At 37.0% G+C, this 11,804-nt stretch overlaps 3 protein-coding genes across 3 annotated transcripts; 1 reads left to right on the forward strand and 2 right to left on the reverse strand.

Annotated features, from left to right (window-relative positions):
• Nucleotides 1-236: 236 nt before the first annotated feature.
• On the reverse strand, nt 237-2,182 carry LOC125213431 (uncharacterized). The gene has a single exon (XM_048113982.2). The coding sequence runs from the start codon at nt 2,142-2,144 to the stop codon at nt 336-338; it is 1,809 nt and encodes a 602-aa protein (XP_047969939.1). The 5' UTR covers nt 2,145-2,182; the 3' UTR covers nt 237-335.
• Nucleotides 2,183-6,626: 4,444 nt separating this feature from the next.
• Nucleotides 6,627-7,788, reverse strand: LOC148930592 (uncharacterized). The gene has a single exon (XM_089068793.1). It carries the CDS (start codon nt 7,786-7,788, stop codon nt 6,769-6,771), a length of 1,020 nt encoding a protein of 339 aa, XP_088924919.1. The 3' UTR covers nt 6,627-6,768.
• Nucleotides 7,789-9,022: 1,234 nt separating this feature from the next.
• On the forward strand, nt 9,023-11,230 carry LOC125213432 (protein NUCLEAR FUSION DEFECTIVE 4-like). Its single transcript, XM_048113983.2, has 2 exons — nt 9,023-10,096; nt 10,733-11,230. The coding sequence occupies exons 1-2, from the start codon at nt 9,045-9,047 to the stop codon at nt 11,154-11,156; spliced, it is 1,476 nt and encodes a 491-aa protein (XP_047969940.1). The 5' UTR covers nt 9,023-9,044; the 3' UTR covers nt 11,157-11,230.
• Nucleotides 11,231-11,804: the final 574 nt, after the last annotated feature.

An 11,804-nucleotide genomic window follows, 5' to 3' on the forward strand; every position in this document is an offset into this window, starting at 1 on the left:
TATCTCTGTGCAAAAATTAAAAAAATTGTTCAAGAGTTGACATACTTGACAAAGAGAGAAAATGCATTCCTATAGGATCACCTCCTCTACTCAAAAATCAACAAAACTTGAATTCAAGATGGAATCAAGCCGAAGAATAAGAGAATTTTTAGTGAAATAGAATTATCAAAACTTATATCTATTAATCTGATCCTATCAATCTCATATTCAAATGAAACATGAATTATAACTACATATATCCAAATTTTATCAACATTAAAAAATAAAATACAAAAGGTTTAATTTTACATTCTCACATTCAAAATCCATAGTTAATGTCATTTAACCAGTTTCAATCAAGACCAAATGTCCTTTGGTACAAGCTTCTTCACTATATCAAAGAGAGCCTTATCTTTGCCTTCTCTTTGCAGAGGTTCAATCAGCATAGAAAAAGTGGCGGAGTTGAGCTTGAATCCCCTTGAATCCATCTCTTCCAACAACGGAATCGCATCGTCGATCTTGTTCCACTTGAGAAGACCTTGCACAAAAACATTGTACGTCACAGTGTCGGGTAAGCAACCGCTGCTTACCATCCGCGTCATCAAATCCTTCGCCTCATCCATCTGCCTCCGTTTGCAATACGCACCAACAAGAACCGTATATGTTACAACGTTGGGCTGCAAACCTTTGGATGGAAGTTCGTCGAACACATCCCTTGCTTGCGAAACTTTATCATTTTTGCACAATCCCTCGATGAGGACACAATATGTTACTATATTTGGAATCACGCCTTTGTCTTCCATGGTATGTAGCATCGAAAATGCTTCATTGATACAATTAGCTCTGCATAAACCATCCAACAAGACAGTGTATGTCTTTACATCAGGAGACACTCGACGAGCTTCCATCTCTCTGAATAATTTGAAGCCATCTTCACATTTTCCTTCACGAAATAAGGCCTCAATCATTATGGTATAGGAAACCACATCGTGTTCAAACCCTTTGGCACGAACCATAGCAAAAAGGCGTGAAACTTCATCCACTCGCCCTTTTTTGCAGTACCCACTCATTAAGATACAATAGGTTGCAAAATCAGCCTTGATGCCAGATTTCTCTGCCAATTGGAAAACGTTTTCAGCTTCATCCATGTCTCCACGGATACAATATCCATTAATCAAGCTAATGTATGTGACAATGTCGGGTTGAACATCATTTTGCTTCATAATGACCAACATACGCTCCGCCTCTCCCATCCTCCCCTCTCTGCAAAGAGAATCTACAAAAACACTATAGGTAACCACATTTGGGTAGACATTTTTAGCCAGCATCTCCTTCACCACGTCTTCAGCCTCGTTCCCTCTATTATAATGACATAGCGTTTCGATTATTGAATTATAGGTCACAACATTGGGTGATATCCCCTTATCACGGAGAGTGGAGAAGAGTTGGAGAGCATCATCCACTTTTCCATCCTTGCATAGACCATCAATAACGATATTGTAAGCATAAACATCAGGTTTGCAGCTTTCGTTTTCCAATAGATTGAGCAATTCAAGCGCCTTGAAAGTAGCTCCAGCTTTGCATAACCCGTTGATCATAGCATTATACGTGCGTTCATTGGGATCGCACAGTTTCTCGGCCGACAACTTCCCCAACAGTCGTGCAGCCTCTTCGATCTTTCGAACCAACATAAGCCCTTTGATGAGGGTGTTAAAGGTCACCACAGTAGGCTCGAACCCGCGCTTGAAAAAACTGCCTAAAACCGCAAACCCGAAATCCGGTCTTTTCAGGCGGCAGAAGCAATCGATCGCAATATTCAAGGTGTAGTGATTTAGAGGAGCATCGCTTTTAAGCATTTCGTCGAACAGATGGAGGGCAACATGGTAGTGTTGCATCTTGACCACAACACCCAACAATTTCGTGAAATTAGAGGCGGAAGGGCGCGGCCGCATTCTCAGCATCTCCCGAAACAGAGTAACGGCTTCACGCAATGATTCGAAATCGAATCTGGGATAAGCTGAAAAGTGTCTAATTTTGTTATCAAAATTGGATCTTGGTACAAGAAATGATTGATAATGTGGAGAAGCGACGGCAAAAGTGGAGAATTTAGACGAAGAATTCGACAAAATTTTACCCAGAAACATAGCAGTATGTTTGGAGCTCATTCTTGGAATCTAGTCTTCGTGTAGTTAATCAGAAGAATTCAATTCAAAAGTTAAATGACTAATCTGCACATATACTCACAAGTCACAAATCGTATGCATACATTTTTGGCAAAAATGGGGTAATTTTTCCTTTTATTTTAATTTTATATAATTTTTTTTTTGTTATAAATTCTATATTCTTGAAAAATTAATTAGTTGTTAAGTTATACTAACATGAATGAGAGGTGTTAAGTTATAACATTAATGGTTAGAGAAATAATATATCGAGTAGATTACATACGTTCTAAGCAAATTATAGATGAGGCGCTGTTCACACAACAACTTTGAGAAGGTCCAACCTGCATAACATACAATCTAAAAAGTACTCCTACTAACCAAATAAACGTTTAAGGAATTAAAATCATCAAGCCATAGGGGATTAAACATATATAGTACTAAGTTCATGTTTCCTCTTCATTTAGGTTAATTTATCATAGCCTGATTCTTGGAATAAAGGTTCTCTGGTACAAGAATGTGATAAAAATAAGATCTCTATACATATTTAATTTGAATGCCACATAATATGAATCATCTATGTCAATAATCCGAATTCAATGCATACAACCATTAACAATAAAGTTTGTCCCATTCTACACGAAAAACCATCACACTTATGCTAATTAAATTTGCACCAAACATATTATCGTGATTCGTCCATAACTATACTTAACTAGCAAGTACTAGAAAAGTAAACTTCAAAATTGATCCATGGAAAATAAGGTTCGCACCTTTTAGTCCATGAAGTAGGAAATCATGTTTTAGGGACCTGGACATAAAAAAAATCACGTTTGAAGTATCTCAACGACTCAACCGACTATTTTTGCACTTTAAAACCATTAAGGGTGAGTAATCATATTCATCTCGTAGTATTTTTTTAACACAAGTATCATTTATGAATTTTTTTGATATTACAATTCTGTGCTAGGATATTATATGAAGTTTATACATGCACAAATTGGTCGCATATTGTAATTATTAAAAAAATGTATTGGTTCGGTTAATCGGTTAACCGAGAACTGACCGAAACCGGTCCGATAACTGACATTTACGGTTATCGATTCGGTACCGGTTATACGTTTTTGCTCTAAGTCGGTTACCGGTTATAACCGATCGGTTATCGGTTATATGTTTATTTAATACTAGAAGAAATTATAATTTATTTTCAAACTTTGTCACAATGGAAGAAATTGTAATTTATATCTAAATTTTGTCAAAGTCTTGTATTGCAATGTCAAAAAAGTCCATTTTAATTTGTGTCACTATCAATTATAGTATTATACTTATAAATTTATATCTCAAAGTCAATAAAGTGCTTAAGCATTACTATGTTAAATATTGAATAACCCTTCACTTATTATTGGAGAAAAGTTTTTAAATTATAGATCATGTAAAGTTTAAGTCTTTTAATATGCCTAAACAATTTATGTATTACTTGTAAATAGATATATAATAATAATAATAATAATAATAATAATAATAATAATAATAATAATAATAATAATAATAATAAAACTAGATAACAAGGTAAAAGTTAAAACCATAAATAATTTTAATTTTTATTATATTGTTAATTAATAATAGAAGAAATTGTAATATACTTTCAAATTTTGTCACAATAGAAGAAATTGTAATTTACTTCCAAATTTTGTCACAATAGAAGAAATTGTGATTTACTTCCAAATTTTGTCATAATAGAAGAAATTGTGATTTACTTCCAAATTTTATTAAAGTCTCATAAGTCATATTGCAATGTTAAAAAAAGTCAATTTTAATTTGTGTCACTCTCAAATATCTTTAAGTCAAGTGTCTAAACATTATTTTAAAAATAAGATCTCTTAAAGTTAATAAAGTGTGTAAAAACTAGTATGTTAAAACTAGTATAAACCAATTCGGTTAGTTCGGTTATAACCGATAACCGACCGGTTCTAACCGAGTCGGTTAATTAAGTAACCGAACCGAAGATCGGGTCGGTTAGACTATGTTTATCAGCAACCACCCAACCCAACCCAACCAGCCACTTTTTCAATATTTAATTTATTTCTATCTCCTCCACATCATCTTCCACATCATCAATATTTATCCAACCCAACCACCCACATTTTCATGGTTTATCAATGACCACCCCAACCACCCAACCACACTATTATATATTTATTTTTATATTATTTTTTAATAATATTATTAATACATGAAATACTTATTATTGTAAATTTATAGAAAAACGTAATAAATGACAAACTAAAAATTATAAAAACAAACAAAAAAAAATATACATTACAATAATTGAAATATAAAATTTAAAATACATAATTGGTGCTCATACATAAGATGAAAACTAGACATTCAATTGCAATTGCCGAATTTTGCCCATATATGCTCAACCAAATCGTCTCGCAGAGCTTTGTGAGCTTCTCTGTTTTGAAGTTGGGCTTTGTTTTTCATGTAAGAAGCTAGACTCGCAATTCTATTCGTAGAATATATGAAATCATTATTCGCATCTCCATCTCCATTCTCATGACTACTTTGTCCAAGTCGATCTTGAATAAATTCTGCTGGATCACAATAGTTCGAATATGTGCTTCTTTCGTCTTCCACTATCATATTGTGCAAGATTATGCAAGCAATCATTATCTTCCCCATAATATCACGATCCCAAATAAGACATGGACATTTGATAAAAGCAAAACGAGCTTGCAAAACACCAAAAGCTCGTTCAACATCTTTTCGCGCAGACTCTTGATGTCGAGCAAACAACTTGTGCCTCATCGTTTGTGGACCTGGTATAGATTTGACAAACGCCGCCCATTGAGGATATATGCCATCAGTGAGATAATATCCCATATTTTTTTCCTGGCCATTTACTATGTAATTGACCTTCGGTGCTCGACCTTCCAAAATATCATCAAAAACAGGAGATTGATCAAGCACATTAATATCATTTCTCGAACCTGGAGTTCCAAAAAAAGCATGCCATATCCACAAATCTTGAGATGCTACTGCTTCCAAGATGATTGTCGGATTCCCGCTTCTTCCGGCATATTGTCCAGCCCATGCAGTGGGACAATTCTTCCATTCCCAATGCATGCAGTCAATACTACCCAACATGCCTGGAAACCCACGTTGTTCTCCAATATGCAGAAGTCTTGCCAAGTCTTCTTCGGTGGGCTTTCGCAAGTACTCATCGCCGAAGTTAGAGATTACACCTTCAACGAACTTGATGAGAGATTTGCGAATGAGTTGTGCGCTCATTCTCAAATATTCGTCGTGCAAGTCGGCCGCCGCCCCGTAGGCCAACATCCTCATCGCTGCTGTACATTTCTGAATTGCAGACATACCAAGTCGACCGGTAGCATCACGCTTCTGCACAAAAAAGTTGTCGGTGTCGATGAGCTTGTTCATTATTTTTTCGAACAAAGGTTTTCGCATGCGATACCTTGTTCGAAAAATATCTGGAGGATAGATTGGATCTTCAGCAAAGTACTGCTCGAAAATAATATCATGACCCTCTTCGCGTTTCCTTTCAATGTATCTCCTTTTAGCTCTAGCCGTCTGGGTTGTAGGTTGTGAAGGCAAGGTTGTTGGCCAAATAGCTATATCCTCGATTAGTTGATCGAGTTGCTGATTTTGTTCAACAATTTTTTCTTCCCATTCATTGTCTTCAAGAAGATTGAAAGCTTCAAAATTAGAACTTGATGACATTTTTTAGGGAGAGTTGGCTCAATAATCGTGAGAGGATTTGTGTATAATTTTCTTGAAGCATATAAGTAAATATATAGAAGTAATTTGTTGAGCATAGGATTCCACTACTATCATTTGTGATCACATGGGTTGTCCTTGGATTCCACCACCACTTGTGATAGAAAATGACTTGTCATGTAATCATACTTTGATTTTCGTGATCACATGGGTTGTCATTGGATTCCACCCCCACTTGATAGAAAATGACTTGTCATATAGTCACACTTTGATTTTCGTGATCACATGGGTTATCATTGGATTCCACCACCACTTGTGATAGAAAATGCCTTGTCATGTAGCCATACTTTGATTTTCGTGATCACATGGGATGTCATTAGATTCCACCACCATTTGTGATAGAAAATGCCTTGTCATGTAGCCATACTTTGATTTTCGTGATCACATGGGTTATCATTGGATTCCACCACCACTTGTGATAGAAAATGCCTTGTCATGTAGCCATACTTTGATTTTCGTGATCACATGGGATGTCATTAGATTCCACCACCATTTGTGATAGAAAATGCCTTGTCATGTAGCCATACTTTGATTTTCGTGATCACATGGGTTGTCATTGGATTCCACCCCCACTTGATAGAAAATGACTTGTCATATAGTCACACTTTGATTTTCGTGATCACATGGGATGTCATTGGATTCCACCCCCACTTGTAATGTCATGTAGTCATACTTTGATTGAAGGGCTTATCACATAAACTGGAAATTACATAAGCAACATAAATTAAAGATTACATACTAAGCAACAGAAATTGAAGATTACACACTAAGCAACAGAAGTTGAAATTTGCATAATAAGAAACATACATTGAAAACAGATAAACTACGATCAATTCCCAAATAATTCTGCTATTAGATTGCGTTTCAACGTTTCTTCTTCTGGAGTTAAGTCCCTCCTAGCCATCAGCGGAGTAAGGATAGCTGCCTTGATGTTCCGTTCCTGAATATCACTAGCTGCTTTGATCTTCCGTTCTTGAATATCACATTCCCTTTCACGTGTAACTCTCATTTCACGCAGTGCTGCAGTGAAATCATTAGGGATTGTATATGAAGACGTTGCAACTTCTTTGCCTCTTCTTTTAGCCTTACTCTTAGCTTGATCTCTTCCGGTAGGACGCTGCAATGTTGAAGAACGACTCTCAGGAATGGAGTCAATTTGAGGTCCTCCTTCCTCACTAGTCCTCGACCTTTTTGAGCTCCCACGACTTTCTTCAAGACTATCTTCATCTGGCTGGAAACGCGTTGAACCAGTACTATTCAATTTCAATTCCCACTTAGGATTGTATCTCATCACCTCCTCAAACACCTTATGGTGAGTAAATTTTCTCTTACCATACAGTTGTTGAGCGGCTTTCTCAATGTCCTCTTTAGATTGGCCACTTGTAGCTCGATCATGTGCTTTTTTGTATGCAGCAATCCACTTTGTGACATTTGTGTTGAGTCGTTTGTAGCGTTGTCTCAATGACTCTAAACTTCTTTGTTGGCCCATTCCTGGATTTTCTTTTCTTGCTTCCTCATATTGATCAAGAACCTTTTGCCATAGATGGGCATTAGTTTGGTTGGTGCCAACAATTGCATCCCTGCTCACGAAACAATAAGCAGACATTAATGACATGTCTTCTTGCTCACTCCAATCATGTGGAGTGTTTGAAGCACTCAAGTTGGTTGGTGATATGACTTGGCTTGAATGTTGGTTTTGAAATGAATTTTGGAATTGATCAGAATTTGGAAAATCATCAAAACTAGGGAAATAATCTTGAGAAGGATTAAAATTTTGGGAAGGGTTGTAGTTTTGGGAAGGATAGAAATTTGGGGAATCGGAGAATATATTATTCTCATCATCATCCATAGTTAGCAACAAAGTAAGCTTAAAAATATGAAATTTTATCAAACAAGAAGATTATAGGAGGAGGAAAGAGATATTTTTTTTTGTGTGCAAACTATAGCAAATGTGGTCTCTATTTATAGAGGAAGAAAAATTATGAATTTTGATATAATTTTTATAATTTTATAATATTTTATATTAAAGATATATTAATTTAAAAGTATATATATATCAACCAATGAGATTGTGCCATTTGGCACAATCTCATTGGATGATGGAATGGAGACCGCCTGGTTGGTGTTTGGGTGGAGAGAGACCGTGGTCTACTTGAGATTGAGACAATATTATTGATTTTTTATTTTTTTTTTAAAGGTGGGGTGAGGTGGCGGTCGACCCACCCCACCGATAAACATAGTCTTACGGTTAGTTTTTTGATGGAATTTTGGGGTCGGTTAACCGATCGAATACCCACCTCTATGAGGAATACATTGCACGCAAGTTGATATAGTATATTTATGTAGTTCATTTAAATGCAAATTACCTACTACCAATTTTATATGGACAAATAAAAATGGTAAAAGTGACTATTTTTCTAGAGAGGCTATTTTTCTATTATTCGTCGAATTTACTATTCCCAAAAACAATAAATTAGTAAAGAAATAAACTTTTATCAAAAGTGGAAGAGATCTTTAGCCTAAATTCTGTCAACTTTAACTATTTTCCATATATTCAATGGAAATAAAACATGTATAACGAAATATATCATTGAATATAAGTAAGAATTTCAACACGAGCATTATGTTACGAGCGACTACATAAGAAGAATAAAGTTGTAAATGTGATGTCATAACTAAAAAAAAAAGATCATGACATATTTTGTTAAATAAAAAAGGCAAATGTCATTTTTTAATTTTTTCCATGAAAAACTAAGTTACTAAATTCATTAAATTATCTCCATTGATATTATTGATTACAGTATATTTCTTTATTTACAACCTTACTTCACATAATTATATCGTATAATTATATTAATAAATTTTGCAATTAAGGAAACACATAACTATTGGAATCTATAGAGTTTTTAGTTCCTTGATTCCTCCATTTTCCTACTTTAAATCTCTATTGCAAGGAAAATTCTTGACCTCTTTGAGTCCTAGTGAAAAATTTACAAAATTATACACCTTTCTTAATTTATACTACTACTCTATATATATACAGTAAACTAATATAAAAAATTAAGAGAATAAAAAATTAAAAACAAAGTCACATTTTTGGCGGCGATGGCTCGGCACTGGCTCGGCCTCATCGCCGCCGTGTGGCTCCAGTCAATCAACGGCACGAATTCGAATTTTCCGGCGTACTCGTCGGAGCTGAAGCGGATCCTCTCCATCTCGCAGCTCCAGCTCAACAACCTCGCCTTCGCCTCCGACGCCGGCAAGCTCCTCGGCTGGATATCCGGCGTCGCCGCGGCGCGCCTCCCTCTCTGGCTCGTCCTCCTCATCGGCTCGGCTCTCGGCGCCGCCGGCTACGGCGTGCAGTTCCTCTTCCTCGCCGGCAAAATCGAGTCCCTCTCCTACTGGCACGTCTTCCTCCTCACCGTCGTCGCCGGCAACAGCATCTGCTGGATCAACACCGTCTCCTACATCCTCGCCATCCGCAATTTCCCGCTCGATCGCCAGATCGCCGTCGGGATCTCCTCCAGCTACGTCGGATTGAGCGCGAAGATCTACACCGCCGCCGTCGCCGTCGCCTCGGATCGAGCGAAGGATTTCCTCCTCCTGAATGCAATTTTTCCGTTAATCGCGTGCCTCGCGGCGGCGCCGCTCACGAGAGAGGCCGACGCCGGAAAATCGAGGAGGCTGGTGGCCGGATTCGTGGCGATGTTGGTGATCACGGTGGTTACAGGAGGATTCGCGGTGGCTACGAGCTTGATTCCCAGGGCGATTCCGCCTGCGGCGGTCCTCGGCGGGATCGCGGCGCTGCTGGTGCTGCCGCTGGCGACGCCGGCGGCGGAGGAGATCGCGGAGGCGGTGCAGCACAAGTGTTTGATTGAGGTGGCGCAGGATGAGGAGAGATTGGCCGATAAGGATGGGGAAATTTGGGGAATTGAGATTGAGATTCCGCCATTGAAGATGGTGAAAAGAGGGGAATTCTGGGTGTACTATTTGGTGTATTTGTGTGGGGCGACGCTGGGATTGGTGTACTTGAACAATCTAGGGCAGATTGCGGAATCCAGGGGCTGTTTGGGGATTTCCTCTCTGGTTTCGTTATCTTCTGCGTTTAGCTTCTTCGGCCGCTTCTTCCCTTCTCTCCTCGACTACTTCTTCTCCAAGTACGTATGATTTCCCTTCCATGCATAGTGTTGCTCTGATTTTAAAATTGAAAAATCAAAATAAATTACTCCTATTAATTTTAATGAATTGAATGTGTTTGAATAAATGCAAAAGCAAAGATGCAATCATGCAACGTGATCATTGGATTGAAAAAGTTGGCGATGAGTCCTACTTTTAAAGTATTAGTTTTATACTCTCTCCGTCCCGGATAATTCAACTCACTTTGACTGGGCACGGGTTTTAAGAAATGTAAAGTGGGCTGAAATAGTTAGTGAGATGTGGGTCCTATTTTTATATATTAGTTTTTTAATAAAATGTGAGTATAAATGAGTTAGTGGAATATGAGGTCCACTACCAAAAATGGTAAAAGTGAAATGGGTCCGGGACGGACCGAAATGGAATACTGAGTCAAATTATCTAGGACAGAGGGAGTAATAAAATGTGAGTGAGCATAAGTTAGTGGAATGTGAGGTGTACTACTAAAAATAGTAAAAAGTGAAATGTTACAAATTTTGTGGGACGGACAGAAATGGAAAAATGTGACAAAATTTCAGGGACGGGGGAGTATTTCACATAGACACCTATAGTATTATCATCTAACTTCCTTTTGCTGTGTATGTTACGCTCGTTATCAGATCGACCAAGAAAATATCAACAGCGAGCGCGATGGGGGCGATGACGGCGCCTATGTGCGGGGCCTTTTTTCTTCTAGTGATAAGCAAACAGGACTTTGCATTATACACGAGCACGGCGGTTGTAGGAATCTGCAGTGGTGCAATAACCTCAATATCCATATCAGCAACTAGGGAGCTGTTTGGGACGGTCAATTTTGGAGTTAATCACAATATTTTGGTGTCGAATATACCCATTGGTTCATTTCTGTTTGGGGATTTTGCAGCATTGCTCTACAAGAAAGGGAGAATTGATGGGCAAGAGAATTGTGTAGGAGGGAGATGCTACCAAACAACCTTTTTGATTTGGGGTGGTTTGTGTGTTTTGGGGAGTTTGCTAGCCTTGGTGCTCCATGTCAAAACCAAGAAATTACGTGCCCGTAGATAAGATCCATAGTCTATTCTTCGAGACTCTTTTAGTTTTCAAATACGTAATTTTCGGTTAAAATAGTTTTACTAGAATTCATTTGTTCCACGGTAGTTGAATCATATTCTTTTTTCCTACAATAATTGAGTTATTCCATTTTTTCCAAAAAGGCAACGCATTTAAGCTTATTACTTTATTCTAATTACTGCTTAGTGTCTCTTCACCTATGTATTTTATTATCTCTCGTATCTTATTCCATCTCTAGTTAAATTGTGACATCCCTAACCCGAAACATGCATTATTCTGCATATTAGCATATTTTATTATCATTACATATTATATCGTCATTCTTAGTGTAGAGATACTAAGTGTGTTATAGAGGATATATTAATCGTTAAGATGATAATTGAATATATATAAATAGTTTTAAATAAAAAAATATAAGTATTATTTAATATTTTAGTATATTTTATTATTAGTTAAGTTTCTATCAGTATTGTATAGAGTAATACTAATATTTATTAAATCGTGCCTTTATATATTTAGTTTGAATTATTGAAAATTATAGTAATAGATAAACATATACATGTACTAGTAATATGTGATCATAAATGTTAAATATTAATATTAAATTTGTGTGTGTGCAGGAAAGTGTACTGTTATAAATCT

This window comes from Salvia hispanica, chromosome 3, assembly GCF_029641045.1.
Source record: "Salvia hispanica isolate PSC_SH4W2 chromosome 3, Shi_PSC_v1, whole genome shotgun sequence".
Classification (NCBI taxonomy): Eukaryota; Viridiplantae; Streptophyta; class Magnoliopsida; order Lamiales; family Lamiaceae; genus Salvia; species Salvia hispanica.